This window comes from Podarcis gaigeae, assembly GCF_964106915.1.
Source record: "Podarcis gaigeae genome assembly, chromosome: 9".
NCBI lineage: Eukaryota > Metazoa > Chordata > Lepidosauria > Squamata > Lacertidae > Podarcis > Podarcis gaigeae.
In genome coordinates this window covers 53,691,263-53,713,765 of record NC_139685.1, presented here as the reverse complement: position 1 = coordinate 53,713,765, position 22,503 = coordinate 53,691,263, and the positions used below count along the sequence as shown (strand labels likewise).

Below are 22,503 nucleotides of genomic sequence, written 5' to 3'. Positions count from 1 at the left end.
TCAGATTTGATGAAGTGAACATGCGTGGGGGTCGACCGAAGTTGCTTTGCTTTTTTAAGGATTTTACCTCAGGACATATACTGCCATGGGGCCTGGATTAAATCGACTGGTGGGCCGGATTAGGCCCCCCAAAATGGATTTTGGACATGCCCAGCATAAGGCTGTGAGTCATAATGGCTTTCCAATGTCTGCAGAGGCAGCATGTTGCTGTATACCAGTTGCTATTGCATTAATATCCTGATTTTGGGCTTTTCATAGGGGCCACGGTTGGAAACAACATGCTGGATTAAGCAGGTTTTTGATCTGCCAGGAGGGCTCTCCTTATTTAATTTGTGTTAACAAATTCTCATATACAGCAAAACCTTGACTTATGTGCATTTACGGTAATTTGTATGTATTTAGCTTTACACGTGTGGCAAATATTTGAAAAAAAATAAAAATAACAAGGGTATGGAAATGGGACAGGGTTCCAGGAAAAATTACTTTGGTAATCCCACCTTTTCATTAAACCCAATGTGTTTTGGCTATACGCAGTTTTGGCTTTAGGTGGTATCCCTGGAGCATAACCCCCACTTAAGTTGTAGCCTTAGTGTACTAAAATTTGGACTGTTTTTATTCTTTCCACATTGTATATGGATCTATATTATGAGAAAGTTTCTCCAAACCCTTGACCATTTAAATTCTCCTTTTGGTACCAATTTTCAGCTATATTCCAGTGCCTCTTTCTGGCTATGGTGCCGGTTTGTGAGCTACAGGCAGTGCTGGGCAGAGATTACTTGGCTACAATACTCCATGCTCTCTCTTTTTTTTAAATATAAATTTTATTTAACTTTCACTTTAAACAATAAACAATAATTTCCAATATGCACCTACCAATCTCATTCCCTACTCCTCTGCCAAGTTTATGACTTCCCTCCATTGCGCCAACAAGCTTTCCCATTTCAAATCTATATCTCACAGTTTAGTCTTATATTATAAAGTCTACATCGTAGGATTTATTTCAATCCTGCTAGTGTCTTCAAACTTCTACAGTTATTATTTATATAGTCAATAAATTTACTCCAGTCTCTTTGGAATTTTAGATCCATACTCCATACTCTTTTAACTTCCAGGCTGGACTGCTGCAAGGCACTCTATGTGTGGCTGCCCTTGATGATTGGGAAATCTGGCCCAAAATGCAGTGACTGTGTCACTGATCAGGTAGACTGTTTGGAGCACATATAATTGGGTTTTAAAACAGCTGCTCTGGTTGCCAGTTTGTTTCCAGGCCTAATTCAAGATGTTCATATTGATGTTTAAAGCTATAAACAACTTAGGCCTCAAATGTCTGAAATGCACCATCTATTCCAACAGACCCCATAAGGTGTTAACAACAGGAAAGAAGCTCTCTTGATAGGTTCCACCACCCTCTGAAGTGTGGTGAATGGCAATGCAGGAGAAGGCTTTCTTTGTGGTAACTCCTAAATTGTGGAACTCCTTTCGCCACAGACGTGTGGCTAGCAGTTTCATTATACAGCTTCCATTGTATGCTGGGGTCATGTGTCTTTACCTTGGCCTTTGGCAGTTGAGGAATCTTTGTGGGACCCACCTCTTCTGTTTTGTTTAATCTATACAGAGCTGCTTTTGTCTGGTTTTGCTTTACAATTGTATAAGCTGTTTAACTTGCTTTTAAAGGATATGAAATTTTACGATCAGATAACTTAATAAGTACGACTGTGTAAGCAGAACTGCAAACAATACTTTAAATATGTCTGCACAATAAATTTATTTAGCTGCAGTATGATGCTTTTTCCGATATTCTTTCTAATAATTTCTGACCTAGAGTTTCTTTTTTTCGGTCTTGCAACAACCTGATGTTCATTTGTATATTCCTGTAAAGTTAGTGTCAAGAGGGTCACTTTCTCTTGTCTTTTTTCCCTTGCAGCTCTGGTAAAATCTAGATCAGAGTTTGTGAGCATCATTCAGGTGGTCTGCGGCATGTCTGTGGAAATACAATTAAAAATCATACAGAATTTAGCGCAGCACATTACAATAAAATCCTAGGCAATTTTCAAGTAGTCTGGTGGAGGGAGGGGGGAGTTTAGGAACCACTCGTCTAGATGAAGGAACCACAGGGGGGGAAAATGCTGTTCTTCAAGGGCGTCATCCATGTGGGGCTGTGGGGGCTGAGCCCCCCAATTTTAAATGAGGGGGCTGGCCCGCCTCAGTATTCAATAGCCCACACCATGAAAGTAGGCCTGATGTTCCTTTAAGAGTACAGTGGTACCTTGGGTTACATACACTTCAGGTTACAGACTCCGCTAACCCAGAAATAGTATCTTAGGTTAAGAACTTTGCTTCAGGATGAGAACAGGAATCGTGCTCCGGCGGCGCGGCAACAGCAAGAGGTCCCATTAGCTAAAGTGGTGCTTCAGGTTAAGAACAGTTTCAGGTTAAGAACGGACCTCCGGAACGAATTAAGTACTTAACCCAAGGTACCACTGTAGTGCATTAGGAAATTGCTTCCCTCCTGCATCACAAAGACATTCCCATAGCTGTCAACTTACAGATTTGAAAATAAGGGACCAGCAGCCTTGAAAATAAGGGACCAGCAGCCAAAATAAGGGACCTGCAGCCTCACCTGTTCCAGGCACTCCAGTCTTCCTGTCTTCCTGCAGTCTGGTCAAACTCATGCTGGTAGCTTTGAGAACACTGTCCAACCAACTTTGTAACCAGAGGTTCAACTGAATAGAATCTGAATCACATGCACCACGAGGCCTATGCAGCCTCAGCTTAAGATGGCTCCCCAGCCTGGCTTTGCGCTGCAAAGTTTGCAGCAGCACGTGCAACAAAATGGTGTCCAGCATTCAAAAACCTCCTCAGCTTGCATTAACTAGCCACACACAAGGCATGCAAGCTCCACCCCCCAGTCGTTCTTAGACTTCTTATGGGGTGAGCAACACAGCCAAGCAACACAGTTGAAGCCTCCCTCCTCCCTGGCCGGCAGGGAGGGGGGGAGGAGAGGAGCTGCTTCCTTTGAAATTTAAGGGACATCATTTAAGGGACATCCATCAATAAGGGACAGCAGCGGGACATGGTGTTGGAATAAGGGACTGTCCCTTCAAATAAGGGACACTTGACAGCTATGCATTCCTTTTTCTTCATATTCCAAATGAAGACATGTGTGTCTTCACACCTTGTAACCCTGTCTTAAGCAATTTCTAAACACGGAATTGCCATTTGGAATGTAAAATGCCATTTTGTTTTAGTGTTGATTTGCAACAGAAACAGAAAGGCATGCACTATCAGACTTTTAATGCATTTTACATTGAGATTCATTCTGTGAGTTAGACTACAGCTCTAAACAATTACTAGGCATGAAGCTGATAGGAACTTATTTCAGAGTAAGCATGCACAGCACTGTCCAGTAAGTGCAACTAAGTCTGTTAGTAAATCTCACTGAGCTTGGTGAGACTTGCCTGTGAGTTGACATGTGTAGAATTACACTGCAAGTCATAGAAATGTGATAAGGTCAGAAACAGAGCAAATACATTATTTCTGCTGTAGAGTTTGCAGAATCCAGATAATTGGCTTTCTAAGCTGCCTCCACACAACTACCGGGAGCAGGGCTACACCTCTGGTATTGGACATACTTCAAGTTGGCCTCTGCATGTTGTTGTTGACTGTACATCAAGAAAACCTACATGTGAGCAGCTTCTCGTTCATCAGCTTCCACATACCTTCCAACATTTCTCCAATGAAAATAGGGATGTTCTATATAATAAGAACAATACCGTGCCCATCTGACTGGGTTGCTCCAGTCACCCTGGGTGGCTTCCAACAAAAGCATAATAAAACATTAAACATTTAAAAACTTCTCTGAAGGCAGTCCTGTATAATAGAGGTCTTCTAAATGTTGTATGGGGACGCAGGTGGCACTGTGGGTTAAAGCCTCAGCGCCTAGGACTTGCCGATCGAAAGGTCGGCGGTTCGAATCCCTGCGGCGGGGTGCGCTCCCGCTGCTCGGTCCCAGCGCCTGCCAACCTAGCAGTTCGAAAGCACCTCCGGGTGCAAGTAGATAAATAGGGACCGCTTACCAGCGGGAAGGTAAACGGCGTTTCCGTGTGCGGCTCTGGCTCGCCAGAGCAGCGATGTCACGCTGGCCACGTGACCCGGAAGTGTCTCCGGACAGCGCTGGCCCCTGGCCTCTTAAGTGAGATGGGCGCACAACCCCAGAGTCTGTCAAGACTGGCCCATACGGGCAGGGGTACCTTTACCTTTACCTTAAATGTTGTATAGTTACTTATCTCCTTGGCTTGGGGATTGCATAACTCCATACCTTCCAACATTTCTCTGATGAAAATAGGGACGTCCTAAGGAAAAGTGGGACATTCTGGCATCAAATCAGAAACTAGGACAGCTTCTGTAAATCCGGGATTATTCGTGGAAAGTAGGGACACTTGGAGTGTCTGCTTCCATCCATGAATAGAGCTATTCATATGCAGGTTGTCTGGCAGTGTGTTTGATGCCTGAAATTATCTAGCAGCATGGCGTTCCTCCTGATAATTGCACAGTACGATTCATAATATTAATGAGTAAAGGGTAGCCTACTGGTGTGACATCAGGATAGCTACCTTGTACCAAGCCAAACGTAATAAGACAGAAATCCAAATATTCCCAAGTTACAGGGAACCAAGCAGAGGGCCTTCTCAGTAGTGGCACCCTCCCTGTGGAATGCCCTCCCACCAGATGTCAAAGAGAACAACAACTACCATACTTTTAGAAGCCATCTGAAGGCAGCCCTGTTTAGGGAAGCTTTTAATGTTTGATGTATCAGAGCATTTTAATTATTATTATTTTGGAAGCCGCCCAGAGTGGCTGGGGAAGCCCAGCCAGATGGGCGGGGTACAAATAATAAATTATTATTATTATTATTATTATTATTATTATTATTATTATTATTCTATCTTTTTGCGTAGAATTGTTTGTGGTTATTCTTCAGTAGATGCTCCCACCCACAGATGCTATGGTTTAAAACAGGCTTCCTCAACCTCGGCCCTTCATATGTTTTTGGCCTACAACTCCTATGATCCCTAGCTAGCAGGACCAGTGGTCAGGGATGATGGGAATTGTAGTCTCAAAACATCTGGAGGGCCGAGTTTGAGGAAGCCTGGTTTAAAATTAGGAAATTTAATTCATACTGTCCACTGGTTTGTATCACATGAAATCATACTGAAGAGCTTGACGCTTCCTTTTATAAGGTTGGAAAGACTTTTAACCACAAGCCTGCCGTGCTTCCACCTGTCAATGTTTCGTGAGAAATATTGCCTTGGAACTCTGCGTTATAAGAGACAGTATAAATTAGTAAAAAGATGAAGCCGGCAAGATTAACTCTTAAAATATGTTACCTTCCCAAGTAATCTGAGATTCAAGTCCTCCGGCCCTCTAGAGGGAGATGAAGCATGCATGCCTGTATCTGCAGTTTTTCCTCATTTTAACATGACAATTTGTCAGCCTGCCCTAGATGGAAATCTGTAAAGGCCTTAGGTAGGCCTTCATCTTTCTGAAGCCCTGGAGTGTCCTGTTCATTTATGTATGTTTCTTCTCCTCTGGAACCTTCAGCGCAAGCTGATTGCTTTCCATTCCTTCACTATTTCTGGTTGTATATTTGCTTACAGACTGCATGTTAGATGGTTCCTTTGTCTCCCTCTCCTGTACCGGATATTCTCTCAGAGGGATTTTCTATTAGGGATCTGTTCCTCCGGCAATACTGCTTTGTAACACACTGCAGGCCTCAGCAGGTAAAAAGATGGTGATTATGCTCATACGTTTTCCATTCAACTTTCAGATTATGCTTGTTCAACTCTTTAGGAAACCGTGAATTGAAGTCTGCGGCCAGTTTATTTAAGAAAGATAGCTGAAATGCTTTGATGGTAGCGATATAAGATAAATTTTATATAACCACATATTGGGCAAAATTGATGTTAGTGGAAAATAATAGTAAACTCAAGTAAGCTCTCAAGTGAGATAAAAGGGAGGAGGGTATTCCTGTTCCTTTGTATTTCTTATGATCTTTAAAAACTCATCTATAAGAAACTGCATTCAAGATTAAGTTCTTTGATTTCTTTAGAAAGACCTATTTATGGAGACATTTCAAAAGTTCAGATATTCAAAAAGACACTGCTGTGGAAATATAGGAATAAGTAAATGTTATTAGCTATAGGGTTTATGGTGCCATAAACTTTGTCAGATGTATGTATGAAGGGTGATAGGGAGGATTATATAATTTCATTGTGTGATTAACTGTCTTTTGGAAAACGAAGGAAATCAGGTTTTTAGACATTCAGCAATGAAAAAAAAAATATATTACTCCTGACGTGTTCAAAGAGGTATATTGCTCTATAATTTAGAGCAGGATTACTAATGTTTAAAATACCACATGGTTTATGTTTTTGTTTTTTCTCATCCTAAAAAGTGACCTTCAGTGTCAGCACTAGTGCAGATTCATATGCTAATTTATTGTGGACTCTTGACTGCACTTGGATAAAACAGAATGCCTGGCAAAACTTCTTGCTGCAGTCCTGGGCTTATTTTACACAAATGTATAATAAGGTTAATTGTGCAGTACAGATATGTGCTATATGTTTAAGTGGCAAAACTAAAAGTTGTGTTACATAGGTGTATAGGCTACTGGGAGAATCATTTAGCAATATATCTCTGATTTCCCCCAAATGTTTTCCACAGTAATCTTTTTATTATCAAATCAGTGAAATTTATTATTTACTTTGAAAATTAGATCAACTTTTATTTTTACATTGTGGATTATGATGAAGCAGGAAAATCAGAAAATGCCTTATACCAGATCAGACCATTGACCCATCCAGCTAGCTATTGTTTACACTGAGTAGCAATTGCTCCCCAGGGTTTCGGTAAAAGGTAACGATACTCCTGACCATTAGGTCCAGTTGTGGCCGACTCTGGGGTTGCGGCGCTCATCTCGCTTTATTGGCCGAAGGAGCTGGCGTACAGCTTCCGGGTCATGTGGCCAGCACGACTAAGCCGCTTCTGGCGAACCAGAGCAGCGCACGGAAATACCGTTTACCTTCCCACTGGAGCGGTACCTATTTATCTACTTGCACTTTGACGTGCTTTCGAACTGCAAGGTTGGCAGGAGCAGGGACCGAGCAACGGGAGCTCATCCCGTCGCGGGAATTCGAACCGCTAACCTTCTGATCAGCAAGTCCTAGGCTCTGTGGTTTAACCCACAGCGCCACCCGTGTCCCACAGTGTTTCGGGGGGTGGTGGTGCATAGATATGGGATCTTTCGTGTGCATAGCATATGCTCTACTAATGAGTTATCACCCAAAAAAGTGAGAGGGAATGCACAGAGTAAGCAGTGTAAGAACATTCCTACAGAAGAAACTGCAACTTGCAATATAGACCCCTGGTTTTGCAAATACTCATATTTTTATTTCATGAAAAAAACCTTTTGAAATCAGTTGAATTCCTAACAGTAGCACCGTAAGGCTGTTTTATAATATTAGGCATACCATTTGTAAAAATGAGTGATTCTGCAATATATTTATTAACTTCAGTTCTAGTCTGCCCATCTATGTAGATCATAGGGCAGAGTAAGAGTACAAGTAGTATATATTTTTATGTGGCCAGGAACAGTATGTAAAACCCTAAGTGTTTCCATCCACAAAGTTGTGTTCTGCAAGTTCACTGCTTTAACTAAACTGCATAGAATTCTTAATCAGTCAGACAGCAGAAGACATGTTTACAATTATGTATGGAACAGAGTAGTCTACAAATGAAAATATTTTTGCTCTTCTCTCAAAAACCCTATTCAGATGACCAATGAATAAACAGAAGGGGGTGGAATCAGCATCCATGTCTGTGGGGTCACTGTCACCTCTTCTAATGTTCTTTATAGAGTGTCTCTGTGTTGTTCAAGTTACACAACAACTTTGGCAAAACGAACAAACCAGTTAGACCAATGTTCATTATGTCGAATACCTTACGTAATTCGGCTTTCTGCTTATCATACACTATATTAGTAGCCTAGATTGCTTTCTATGTAGCCAGGAATGAAGGACTCTTAAACTCTTCCTTATGGAAAGCTCTGTGTAATTCAAAACAATTATACCAACTGAAGCTTTTCTTCCAAACTTACTGTTGTGCCTATTTTATATACCTTGGAGGCAAAACATGATCAGGATGTTCCCTGCAGAACAATTTGAAATCACTGCCTGAGTTCATAAAGGTCCTGGAGCATCATAAATGGCACATTTGGCTAATCACCTTCCTCTTTCTCTGACCTAATTGCATAACTGAAGCCTATTGGCTGGAACTGTTCAGAAATAGCTTACTTGATTTCAAACCACCACATTCTAACTGAAATTCCAACACAAACAGGGGGTGGTCTTTTGATTGAGGGAACTTGATAATTTAGCTGGTTGTTGGGTCAGACGGGGGTCTTTCTGGAGAACTATCAAGATCTTTACTTCGCAGGGAAAGAAAGTAAAGTAAAAAGAGTAGGATAGAAAGTAAACAGTTGCTGGTGTGTGTGGCGCTGTCTCTGAGGTGGTGGTACCTATAACTTTGTATGCCTTACTGCCTCAGCTTCAGGGATGTTTCCATAGCACAGTCATCAGTGCTTGACAATGAAGTAGAGTCGCTAAACTATTATAACTAATTAATTGCTAATTTGGATTGGAATGGCGATTTCAAGAGGTTAAAGACATATTAATTAAGCAGATAATGTGCTAAGCCTCCTGCCCTGCTTTGCTATCTCTTATGATGTAACAAGTAATTTAAAACCTCCTGGTAACATGATGAGTGAGACTGAGGCTGTAAAGATTGCTGAGCTGCTGGTACTAAAGTGCTGCTAATTGGTTTGAAGAGCCTCTCTTTAGCCATGACTTTTTCTTCTTGCTGAAGAGACTTAAACTGCTCAGGAAGGAGCGAAGTGAACTGAACAAAGAAAGATATGAGGTAACGTGTTTAACTGTGTTTTCCCTATTTCCCTGGACTTTTTCACCTGTGGCTGAAATGTCAGAGAGATTAATGTCCTTATATATTGTAATTTGGTCAATTCTTCTATTGAGAATAGAGATATTTAATGATTGGCAGAAATGCAGGTCATGCCTATCTGAGTTTACTTGGAAGTAAGTCCCACTGGTTTCCGTGGGGCTTATATAGAGAGAAGTGTGTAAAGGACTGCTGTTTATTTTTGATGTTTCTAGTATTTTCTGAGTTCATAAAGGAGTTTTCAAACACTTCACCTTATTAAAGGTACTGTAGGTAAAAGGTACCCCATAGAGAGAGGTAGTAAAAATTGAGTATGTTTAAATGACCAGCTTCTGATTGGTATGAGAATTGAGCTTTAGCATGTTAGAAATAATGGGTTGTAAAGCTGTGTTTATCCATTTTGCTTTCCAATACTGATTTGCTTTAACATCTCATTTAGGGAAGGGGGGGGGGGTGCGAATTAGATGCAAGAGCCACTGTTTCATTTTTATAAGCATGTGGAACTTTCCTCATCCACAGAAGAGTTGAATTTTAAAATGAAAAAGGGTGTATGGGCAAGGAGGGTAGAACCCTCTCCCTGCAGACAGCTGAAATCCCATTCTGGAATTGTTGTTATCTGGGTGAAAAGAGGCAATGGGGACATTAGTTGTAGGCTTGGTTCTGTCTGCCCTGCTTGCTTTTAAAGTAGTTTCATAGTTCTGGGGCTACTGACAGTAATGACTATCTGGTGGATCAATAAGACCTATAGATGGTATTGTTAAGGATGTACTCATTGGAAAGCTGGCCTGCTTTAGAATTATGTGGGGCTTAATCTACAAACCCTATGTGTTGTGCTGACATAATTCCGTGTCCAGTATCAGCGCAAACAAACTGCTAGTCAGCTATCACAAATTCTAAGCAATCCTAGAAGCCATGGCCTGGAAAAACCACAGGCCAGTCACAGAGCCTCTGCCATGAGCTGCAATCATGTAATACCCACATTCCACTCAAAACTAAGGACAGCTCAGGGCCAACCCATTTCTATCAGCAGGAGGGGAAAAGGTAGATTTTGCACAGTGTTTAGGCCATGCAGTTGTTTGGCTCATAGTTGTGCCTGTGATTGCAAGGGATAGGTTGCTTGAGTGTTTTGGAAACATGTGTATACCTGTAGTGCGGTGCAATTGTAAAACACACTCTAAAAAGTGTACCTTTTCTTCTCTTACATTATAGGCTTTAAGCTCTACTTCATCAATACCATAAAATCTTTGGTTTGTATACAGAACTTGCCTATATTAGTTAACTATGTTTGAATGTACAGCTCGAATGTACAGGTTTAACAGCATAAGCAGTGTAAAGTGGGTGTCCTTGGACATTGTGCTTGCATGAATCTTGTTGCATCTGTTTGAACGAGGTCACAGCTAAAAATGTAAGACAAACCTGCTTGATTAGGCCAATGGCCAATCTAGCCCAACATCTTGGTTGACCAGATGCATGTGGGAAGCCCCCAAGTGGGACATGAGTGAAAAGCATTCTGTGTGCCTGCAGTTCCAAGAAACTGGTATTTAGGGGCATACTGCCTCTGACATTGGAAGTAGTACATGGCCATCATGGCTAGTAGCCATCATAGCCTTGTCTATGACTGTATCCATTCCATGCACAATTTTATAAACCTTTATCATGTTTCCTCTCACTCACTTCTGCTTTAAACGAAAAAGACCCCAATGCTGCAGTCTTTCCTCATGGTAGAGTTGTTTCATCCCTTTGATCATTTTGGTTGCCCTTTACTGAACCTTTTCCAACTCTTTTCTTAAGTCTTACAGTTCATGGTAAGACTTAAAGGAGAAACTTGTGCAAGCGTGGGTTAGCCCATAGGACAGCCATTGTGGAAGGTTACATGTTGACTCAACTGGTCTGCCTTTTCCTTCCCCTGCTATTTTTTTCTTTTGGAGCAGGGAAGAGGATTGCCAGTACCAGGCAAGTTCATTTTCCATTTCTGTTTTTGAATTACAAGTATTTATACCACACCCCTTAAGCCTAAAATGGTTTCCAGGGTGTCTTACAATGTAAAAATCAACAGTTAAAACCAGGTGGGTCACTTTTTCTTGAGACCTGCATTCCTGGCCATAATCTATGGCCCCAACCAATAATCTGTTAGTGGGGCCATAGATGGCCAGGGACAAGCTGGAAGGTAAATAATGTTTTTCTGGGGTTGGACTGCTGGCCCTGTCTCCACTGTAATAGTTTTGTGCTGTTTCTATGAAATCATGATTATCATAAGTGGAATAAATCACATTCCAAAGACAGTGGTAGATAGGGCCACCTCATATTTTTATTTCTCTCGATCCTTCCCTTCCCAACATAAATTATATTCCTGTACAGCATGTAGTCTTAGAAAACCCTTCCCACTTGCTGCAACTCCCCCCAAAATTTCCTGCTGGATAGCATGCGTAGTGGGGGTGGGGGTAAAAGGTCACATTGGCACCACTGAGAGCTTCTTCTGCCCCCCCCCCCGGCAATCCTGCTTGGTGGGAAAGCGAGACTGAGATTTCTAGATTTTTTTGTAGTGTAGGGACAGTTTCTATAACTGCAAGGTCTCAGCCAAAGCAACGTGCTGAACTAAATCTCTGTTATTCTTTTATTTGGCTTCTTATGTTTTAACTGTTTGTTGAGCCCTTCCCTGCAGAGCTAAAGCAGAAGCTTAGTTTGTTTGATAGGCTGTTAGAATGGTTAAAGTTTAACTATATGGTGTTTACACAGTTTTGTTTTTGTTTCCACAGCCATTATGCATTCTATCTTGTTTCTATAAATAGCTAAGTTTTGCTCTAGGTGTGTTTTGTCTAATATAAGTGGTTATGGACCAAGCCTGCCCTATGGGTCTCCTCCCACATGCATACCACAATCCCAGTACATAGCAGTCATGAAATACATCTCCTTCATCCCATGCAAATCATGAAAGAAAAGTTTCTGTTTTCATTCTGAGAGTATATTTTCTGCATTTTTGAAATAACATTACAGTATGGCTCCACTGGGTCTTTTCTGCTGTACCCTAAACATACACTCTTTTTGCAGTTTTTGTTTAACATAATAGCCAGCCTGAGAAAGAGTCCTTCAAAGCTATTTTATAACATTTTGGTTAAAAAAAGGTGTTATCCTGTTGCTGTTTTTCTTAAAATTATTATTCTAGTGGATGAGCACAGCTGGAAGCATTTCATAAATAGATCAGTTCTGTCTTAAGCCTTTTTTTTTTTGTCTTCATCATTAAAAAAATCATGAATTATTTCCCCAAAGTCATTTTCTCCAGGTGGCTTAACTTTTCTGGCACCCTAGAAGTGCGGATTATACTTCACTGAAAGTTGTGCAGTTGGTTTTTTTTTTTTTAAAATGTAATAAGATAAGCAGTAGCAGTTCATACTTTTCCAAAGCATTTATATATATATATTCGGATGCAACACTTGACACAGATTTTTTTCCCTGATGTTGTGTTGTGAAGTAAGCATTTGATCTCATATACATTTTGCTTCTGCACATTCTTCAAGCAGTACTGGCTCCCACTGTCCCTGAGATAAAGATTTCCTTGACCATTATGGTGTTTGTCCATATCACTTGCTCTCTTACCCTTCTGCTTTTATCACATATCAAACTACAACTTCCACTTTAACTGCAAGTGCACACTGCCTCATCCAGAAATTCAGAATGTTGCTTGTTCTGCTTTAACACTTCAAAAAAATCTCCCAGAATTTGTATAATAAGTATAAACATGCAAGGAAGTAAGTTTCAAGCACGCTCTCAGCAAAGGAATAGGCAGTGTGGTGCCTGTGGGTGCCTTTGCACCTGCCAGTAGCTCCTATAGCTCCTTTGAGAATGTTTCAGTTCAGAAGGGACACATAGGTAATCTTGAAAGGGTTGCCCATCTTTTAGTTCCAGCACTGTCTGCAGACATGGTGTGAGATCTGTGACGTACATTACACTAAATTTAATGAATTAATATGTTTCAAGGGAAGTGCATGACTCTTCCTATTGATTTTAATTGATGTGATAATAAGGGAGTGGCTGTTTACTTACACTGTAATCACACATAATATCTTCTACCCAGTGGAGTTCTTCTGAATGAGAGGAAGCACTATTACAGAAGGTGTTATGGCCAATTAAAATGATAGAGGCTTTCTGGGAAATATGTAACAATTGGGTGCTTGCATAAAATGTTGGGTTTGTTACTATTGAGGGCTTTCTTGGAAGTCGCGCCCTCCCTGTGGAATGCCTTCCTGTTACATGTAAAGGAAATAACTATGTTTTTAATTACTGGAATTTTTAATTATTGGAACATTATTGACTAATGTTTCTAATTATTGGAAGCTGGCCCAGAGTGTCTGGGGCAACCCAGTCATATGGGAGGCATGTAAATTCTTCTTCTTCTTCTTCTTCTTCTTCTTCTTCTTCTTCTTCTTCTTCTTCTTCTTCTTCTTCTCCTCCCCCTCCTCCTCCTCCTCCTCCTTCTCCCTGGGCTTTCTACAGATTTGTGCTTATGTTAAGTTTAGGAATAAAAAATGAGGGTTGAAAAGTTTAATTTGTGTTTTAAATAATGAAATGTATGATTAATTGATCACAGGGGCAGTTGTAACTAGAAAATATACATATTCTGGTTTGTTTGTAATACTATACTATTTTTTTATATAATTTGAATTAGGTTAAAAGACAAAATTATGGCACCACTTGGAGCAAATTATGGTATTTATAGTGGCAGTAGTTGCTTATACAGTTTTTATTAACTGAGGATCATATTATGTGTTAATGGAATGTGCTATATTATGCATATAATTTTATTAATGCACTGAATTTTCATTTTAATATTTTTCTACAATTTGCCTATTCAGAGATGGGTTTTATCTTGTGGTTTGTTGAAATAGCCTCTATTGTGTTGTGCCATGAGTTCACACGGTTCTTAACTGCAGCAGCGGTGGGTAGTATTTTGGTACCATACAGGTGACTGCAAACTCATGGTTCTGGGCAGTTTTCAGACTTGATACCTGTGTGTTGTATTTAAGCTGATTGCATTGACTCACATTAACTATTAATACTTTCTGTGATTCTCCCATCTATTTATCTCTTGAAAGTTGCACTTAGTGTTAAATAAGATGGAGCAGGCCCTGTGAAATCATACATGACTGATGTTGGAGTGACTTGTGCCCCATAAAATGACTTGTGAAATCTTGTGACTTTGTGGTGCAGAGTCCAGAACAGTTCTGATGGAGAGTGAAACAAATGCTCCACCAAAATTCCAGAGGACAGGGAAGCATCCAGAAGGGATTCTACAATTTACTCTTGCTGTATGAAAGGAGCCTAGCACAGCATGTAGTTTTTCAGTGTGCTCAGAGGACAGTGAAATTGGCAATCTCCTAATTCTTGGCTGTGGAGAAGTCAATGGGAGGCCTAGTGCATCAGAAGTTCTTCAGTGACTGCACCCGGCATGCAGGGAGCCTTGGAAAAGACAATAGGAGTCCTGGAATGTCTCCTAGGCAGCACTTGGGCTCACTTCATCTGCTGAGGTTTATTTCATGTCAAGCAAGCAGCTACATTGAGCACTGGCCATTTAGTGGTCTGAAGGGCTCCAGGCATAGTGGGGAGATGTAATACTGGAATGGACCAAAAAGCATCAAGTCTTGGGTCCTCTCTGGAAATGCATCTAACCCAATTGGGTAGCCAGAACTTTGCCCCGTCTCTTGTCCAGGCTACATTGTTTACATGATATAATAATGAACAACGTGATGTTGGAGTTTAAAATATCAGATACTTCACATTGTTACTGGGCAGTGTTTATTTTTTATGTTTTGAATAACATATGTTGAAGTAATTCTTTTTGTTTGTCATTTCAGCTATGAAGTCTTACATTCCATTTTTCATTCTTCTTTGGAGTGCTGTCAGAATCTCAAGGGCTGCCAAAATCGTTATTGTGCCGCCAATTATGTTTGAAAGCCATCTGTATATTTTCAAGACCCTGGCCTCAGCCTTGCACGAGCAAGGCCACCAAACAGTTTTCCTTCTGTCTGAGGGCAGAGACATCCCTCCATCTAATCACTATAGACTGCAGCGTTACCCAGGAATCTTTAATACCAGCACCTCAGATGAGTTTCTTCAATCCAAAATGAGGAGTATCTTTTCTGGGAGACTAACAGCCCTGGAACTGTTTGACATTCTGGAACACTATTCCAAGAATTGTGACATGATTGTAGGCAACAAGAAGCTCCTGCATGCCCTGAAACAGGAAAAATTTGACCTGCTGCTAGTGGATCCTAATGAAATGTGTGGATTTGTTATTGCTCATCTTTTAGGGATTAAATACGCGGTTTTTTCCACTGGACTTTGGTATCCAGCAGAAGTAGGTGCTCCGTCACCTTTAGCATATGTTCCAGAATTTAATTCACTTCTCACAGATCATATGAACTTGCTAGAGAGGCTTAAGAACACTGTTGTATACCTGGTTTCAAGATTTGGAGTCAACTTTTTGGTTCTGCCAAAATACGAAAGGATAATGCAGAAGTACAATGTACAGCCAGCAAGGTCCATGTATGACTTGGTTCATGATTCTAGCCTGTGGATGCTGTGTACTGATGTAGCACTAGAGTTTCCAAGACCCACCCTTCCAAATGTTGTGTATGTGGGAGGAATCCTTACCAGACCAGCCAATCCTCTACCAGAAGTAAGGTTTGCAGAGTTTTTTTGTTTTTGTTTTTTACCTTTATGTATGATGATTTCGTACAACTACTGTTTTATACTCTGTTTTTAAACTATTTTTCTGTGGCTTCTCAAGATCACAGGACGGGTGTATTTTGTAATAAGGTTTCATATGCTCACTTATTTCTAGGACTAGTGCACAGATTGCTAGACTTTTTCAACCTAAGGGCTGCATTCAAGGTTAGCCAACCCTTTTAAGAATTGCATAGGGGGCACACATACAGCACATGCACACACACAAATAGCACACATACAGCACATGCACACACACAAATTTACTGGCACACAGTGTTCCATTTTTACATTCTGAGCATGATTTAAATTCACTGACCTGAAAGTAATTGCATTGCTTTTCTAGAATCAGGTCTGTGAAACCAATTATAGATGAAAGCCAACAGCTTTAAGTTAAGAAAAAGCTAAGCAACCATTTTAATTATCTGGAAGAGGCAAGTTGTGGTTGCTTAAGTTAATATTGCAGAGGACCTTTTCAGTAGTGGTGCCCGCCCTGTGGAACGCCCTCCCACCCTCAAAGAGATAAACAACTATCTGACTTTTAGAAGACATCTGAAGGCAGCCCTGTTCAGGGAAGTTTTAAATGTGTGACATTTTAATGAATTTTTAATCCTTGTAGGAAGCCGCCCAGAGTGGCTTGAAAAGCCCAGCCGGATGGGTGGGGTACAAATAATTATTATTATTATACAGATGCCTACTTCTGATGTAGATGGAATACTTCTGACTCTACAAAGTTGCTAATTCTTTTTGGTACTTATTTTTAATTAAGGAATTATGAAAGTGTTAAGGCATTATGTCAGTAAACAAAAGCAGATAACACTTCAACTATTTAGTCATAATCAATTACAGATAGGTAGCCGTGTTGGTCTGCCATAGTCAAAACAAAATAAAAAAATTCCTTCCAGTAGCACCTTAAAGACCAACTAAGTTAGTTCTTGGTATGAGCTTTCGTGTGCATGCACACTTCTTCAGATACATATCAGTGTATCTGAAGAAGTGTGCATGCACAAGAAAGCTCATACCAAGAACTAACGTAGTTGGTCTTTAAGGTGCTACTGGAAGGAATTTTTTTATTTTGTCATAATCAATGTTAGTCTGGAGGTTAATAGGCAAGAAACAAGGAGCAAATTTATCTGTGATTGTAGCAGATGACATACTTGTGACAGTTCTTAATCTCCTAAAGTGGGAAACTAGCCAACATCCAGGTATACAGCAGAAATGTGCAATCTTGTCTCTGAGGCTGCAGATGGCAGAGCCTGGTGGATTGGGGACTGCACAGATAGAAATGCATGCACACAGGCAGGCAGAGTGCACAAAATGCCTATTTCCATTCTGATTAGCAGCAAAGGAACGGATATTTTCTCCGCTGCCCAGCTGATGGCTCATTGGCTGGGTAGTGGGAAAAGATGGGCATGGATCCCCAAGGCTATGTGGAGCATACAGAGAGCAGCAGCAGCAGGGTTTGGATAGCCTACATATGGTAGACAGTGAGTCTATGACAGAGTAGTGATTTAAATGCCACAGTCCACAGTTACTTTAGCTGTACACAAGGTTTTGCATGCTCCCAAATGGACTTGAGGTTTTTGAACTAAAGAATTCAACATCTTAAATTCCCAAAAGGGTTTGAAAACTAATTTGAGTTGGTTCAGGCTTACAAAAACATTTTCAAGGGGCTATCCTGTCCTGTCCTGTTCATTGTACACACTCCTCTTCTCTCTCCACTCCGAATGATTCTTTATTGTGCCCCCCACCCCACCCGCCAATATGCCTGTCCTCTTTCTCATGTGTACTTTATTCCTTTCTCCATCCCATCTGAATGGCAGCTGCTGGTCTTCTGCCCTCTGATTCTTCAGGTGTTAGTGGTGGTTTCCCACGGCGTATTTTGTTCCAATTTTATCTTGGGGAAGTTTTGTTCTTTGGTAATACTGCTCTTTAGGGAGAGTTTTGGGTTTTGTGACTATGTAATGCATTGTACACTTTATCTCTTGAGAGTCCTGATTTAAACATTTAGTGCTACTATAATCTGTGGAACCCAGAGTAAATAGGAATACTCTTGTAGATAATTCTCACAATTCTCATTATTTATTTATCTTTTATTTCATAAAATTTATACCCTCCTTAATTGTAGAAAAACCCCTCAAAGCAGGTTATAAAAAAGATAAAAGAATAAAATTATCACCAAAAAATTTACACCCATAATTTGAAATATGCGGAAAGTTAAAACCACAGCAGATTAGACTAAAACAAATGAACAAATTTGTTACTAACAAATTCATACTAACTTTCTAAGCATCTGGGTAGGCTTGTCTAAATAAGAATGTTTCCAGCAGGCACCAAAATAGAATGTTAAAATTATGATTAGGAAAAGTAGAAAAGAGGCATAAAGAATGAAGGAAAATGCAGCCACCCAAATTTTAGCTAAAAGACTATAATCCTATCTCTACGTACATGGGAGTAAGCCTCATTGAACTTGGTCATAGAAAGAGTATCAGTGTGTTCAGCATTATTCTCAGCATCAACTCACTCATTTTTAATAGGATATTTTGGTATGAAACGTTTTAGTTGAATAATCTTTATGCATATGCATAAAAAGCAATTTTTGTTCAGTTTAAGTAATATGTAGAGTTGCTCAGATTTGTTCTGTACGTGATGGTTGTTCTGTTCGTCTTGCCTTCTGAATTAAGTACAGTGATCAATTTTCAGTGGGGTTTTTTCCTTAAAAAATTGCATGTTATGAATGCAAGCCTAATGAAATCACACACACATACATTTGTGCTGTAACTTTATGTGCATTTGCACTCGTGTGAATTGGTGACCTGTAAGAGGGAAAATGGTTTAAATTGAAAACTGACAAATCTCCACCCTTTCTCAAAGTCTGGAAGTCATGAACTGAGGATTAAAGCATTGCTTGCCGGTAGTGCATATGAGTATGTATGCACCTGTGGACGAAGTCCAGCTCAGGCATGAGAGACTCTCTCTTGCTTCCTTCTTCATTCTCCTTGTATGAAAGAAGAGTCATTTTAAGACAGTACTAGCAGCTGTCTCCCAGAAAAAGTTTTCAGGAAGGAACAGAAAGTACCACTTCTTTCCTCTCAAGAAAACGTGGTAAGAAAGGAGAAAGTGCTTCCCCTCTCCCCCTGTTTGTGCATTTATAGGACGTTGCAGTAGTGACACACTACTTGTATGTTCTGCAAAATGGCAAATATCTCTCCATTCCCTGAGACCTCTGCAAATACAGAGGACTTGGACTTTAGAGAAGGTGTCAGTAGTGACCACAATAATGAGTTTTGATAGGAAGCAAAGTGAAAATTTGTGGTGTTCTGTGGATTAACTGAGCACTATCACTTTGCAAAGAAGATTAAATTATTTTGTAACCTTTCATAATGCTTTCAGCTTGGCATAAACTGCCTTGCCAAACACTTTTGCATAAATAAAGGCGTGAGTTTTATGCAGCTAAATCTATTCAGATGCCTATTTATGTTGTTTATCACTGCAATTAAACTTGTAAAAATGTTTGGAAGATGCCTGTTCTGAGTTTCTTCTACAGAATTACGGTATACTTAAATAACATAGTTACGCAGGTAGGCAGCCATGTTGGTCTGCTGTAGTCAAAACAAACAAACAAAAAAATTCCTTCCAGCAGCACCTTAGAGACCAACTATGAGCTTCATACCAATAACAAACTTAGTTGGTCTGTAAGGTGCTGCTGGAAGGATTTTTAATTATTATTAAATAACATAGTGAGGGTGCAGGAAGCAGCTTTTCATAACCTAAAAAAAATGCAGTATATATTAGGTTTTTGGCCTTTCCGATTTGCAAACACCGGTCATAATTTCCTTTATTCCTTCTTTCTCTGTGCTTAAGAAATGTGAAATGTTTCTTGTTAGATAGTCAGTTTTTCTTTTTCTCAAAAATCCTGGTGATTAGGTTATCTGGTAGAATTTCATAGATGGAAGTTCATAGATAGAAAGCGTTTACAGGGATAATGAGAACTGTCTTTTACTGAGCCAGGCTCAGTTTTCTCTTGGTCAGTATTGTGTACCCTGACTGGAAATGGCTTTTCCAAATGGGGCCTTTCCTACTTGGAGATGCTGTGGATTGAACCTGAGATCTTTTGCAAGGAAAGCATGTGTGCTCTGCCACTGATCTACAGTCATTCTGCCCACCCCATTGCAGCTCAGGGAGAATAACTTGTAATGTTGAGTAATGAAATGTAATTTTAATTGTTATTGTTGTATCATGAACAATAAGTTAAGAACCTGTAGTTCATTCCTCCCTGACTTTAAACTAATCTCCTTCATTTCTAAGGGGAGGAGCTCTTACTAATGTATCACTGCTTTGAATGAAATGCATATTTCATATTGGTAGTGATGCTTCTTTTGAGCTAAGAAGAACTGCCAGTTTTAGGTAGAGAATGCAACAGAATGCTCCCCCAAATATGAAGCTATTTGCATGTAGAAAAATGAATGTTGGGGATTCAAGTAGGGATTTCTATTACCAGTGAACAATACAATTCTGAGTAGTTTTGGAATTAGTTTTACCGCATGAAGAGCCACTGATCTGTGTTTGGCTCAATTCATGCAAATTTAAAGCGATGATATGAAATTTGGAAATATTGCCCAAACTATTGTGAATTTCACTAGCTGCTGGTGTTTAGAATTTGGGCAGTCAGGTTTCTTTTTCCGCTGATGGTTATACTTGTAACAGCTATACAGTGGTCCCTCGGGTTAAGAACTTAATTCGTTCCGGAGGTCCATTCTTAACCTGAAACTGTTCTTAACCTGAAGCACCACTTTAGCTAATGGGGCCTCCCACTGCCGCTGTGCTGCCGCCGCACAATTTCTGTTCTTATCCTGAAGCAAAGTTCTTAACCTGAGGTACTATTTCTGGGTTAGCGGAGTCTGTAACCCGAAGCGTCTGTAACCTGAAGTGTCTAACCCAAGGTACCACTGTAGTAGATTTGGGACACACTGTGCAGAGGTTAGCAGGGAAGAGGCTGTGCTGTCCTACACCTCTCTCCTTGCTTTCTCCAGCAATGGTGGTCTCACAGTTAGAGGCTGACCCAGAAATGGGGCACTCTCGCCATTTGGCAAGTGAAGGGAGCAAGGAAGGCGGGGGGTTAGCTCACTTCTTTGACAGCACTGCAAATTGGAGCGGCACTTGCTGTTGCTTCTGGCAGGCACAGTATGTGCACGAGGGCTCTAAATATGAGTAGAGGACATCAGTAATTGGAAGACATTGAAGCAGCCATTTTCAGATAAATTCTGTATCTCAATTCAGAGTTGCATTTTCGTGCATTGCTTCCATTGTCAACTATAACTAGCAATGTGGAGAGTCACTTATACACACTTTTTAAAAAGAAGTACTTTCTCTCCCCCCCCCCCCAAGTTAAGTCTAGATTGAATTTTTGACAGTGTCAGACCTAGTTCAAGGAGGTGTTTCTTAAAATTGGTTATACTCCATATTGATACTAGGGCTATGGCTGAAGGAGGCTAGATATTTGGATTAAAGCAAAATGTGTGTGAAATATTGTAAACTGTATGAGTGTTGAGAAAGATGCAAGATTATAAATAATATGGCACCATTAAATTAGTTGAAAGGAATATGAAGATAAGTGAAAACATATGAAAAGCTAATCTTTGGTTAAATAACATGGTAAAATTAAGTTTTTAAGATTGGGGTAAAATTATTTAACATTTGGGACATAATATCTGAAAGTTATAAAATAAGAATTGAAGCAAGGTAATAAATTGCTGGACAAAGTTTGATAAACTTGGAATGCAGGAACGAGAGACGTAGAAGTCCAATGAAGTGAAGAAAGTATGATTATTGTAAAGTTGTATGTCGTTTTGTTTGTTTTTTACATTGTATTAAGAAAATTTTGAATAAATATCTTATAAAAAAAAACAGAAGCTTTGTGGAAACACAGGGAAGAACTCAGGGTGCTACTGTGCCCACGGGCACCATGTTGGTGACTCTTGGGTTAACTAGTTCACCAGGCAGAAATGGAACATATATTGGCTCAAGACCTTTCTTGATATGCCATGTCATAAGTTTCTTGTTTCTTGTTTCCTTTTCAAAAATTAATAAAAACCAGGTATGTTAAAAAAAAATAAAGCAAAATGTGGGGAAACTTTTAATAGAGGTGCTGATAAAGTTCTCCAGGCTTGGACGCCTAACATAGGATTTTACAAGCTCTCTGAGGCTCATCTTAAAAGGGAGGTGAGCTTTATGAACTCCAAAATTATTTTCTATGAGATTAAGAGATTCCTAGTTTACTCACCCAGTGATTTCCCAAACCCATTCCCATCTTTCTATTTAAATTACATTTAATGGGGTGGCTAGAAAGGAGCACCAGTGATGATTAGCCTGAATGTAATGAATGATATTTTGTATTAAGGAGAGAGGTAAGGGACTCCCCCCCCCCCCATTTTTTCTGGTGTACTGCTAGGATGCTGTTGAAGCCACTGTGCCCTTCCATCCTATCACTTGAGCAGTTTGCCAGAGGGAATGGAAGAAGTGATCTGATTCCCCTTTTTACCTTTAGTTTATCTCTGACATGCTTCTTGACAAGAGTAACTTTAAAAGGAAAGGGTTGTGGGGCTGCTGATTTATTAATTTATTGTAAAAAAAACCCTCAAAGTGGTTTTCAAAAAGACAAAACAATAAAATGCAGAATAGCTGAATGATTTCCAAAGTTAGATTGCCTTGAAAAATTAGCTTCTTATTGGTGCGGTATTAAGAACTGTGAGGTTGTCACTTCAGACAGTG

At 40.1% G+C, this 22,503-nt stretch overlaps 1 protein-coding gene and 1 long non-coding RNA gene across 6 annotated transcripts in view; one reads left to right on the top strand and one right to left on the bottom strand.

Annotated features, from left to right (window-relative positions):
• UGT8 (UDP glycosyltransferase 8) overlaps nucleotides 1–22,503 on the top strand; it is a 41,712-nt gene that overhangs the window by 7,370 nt on the left and 11,839 nt on the right. Inside the window, exons 1-2 of one of the 5 annotated variants that reach the window (XM_083756610.1) lie at nucleotides 5,124–5,240; nucleotides 14,862–15,685. In XM_083756610.1, the coding sequence (XP_083612736.1) occupies nucleotides 14,864–15,685 (822 nt within the window). In that variant the 5' untranslated portion in view covers nucleotides 5,124–5,240; nucleotides 14,862–14,863. Of the gene's footprint in view, nucleotides 1–5,123; nucleotides 5,241–5,397; nucleotides 5,781–8,835; nucleotides 8,977–14,861; nucleotides 15,686–22,503 lie in introns of those variants that run through there. The other 4 variants (XM_083756609.1, XM_083756608.1, XM_083756606.1 and 1 more) reach the window with 4 other exon arrangements.
• On the bottom strand, nucleotides 1,747–8,314 carry LOC310852905. Its single transcript, XR_014568419.1, has 2 exons — nucleotides 8,177–8,314; nucleotides 1,747–1,981 (listed from the first exon to the last, which is right to left on the bottom strand). It is a non-coding gene; the product is annotated as an uncharacterized lncRNA (long non-coding RNA).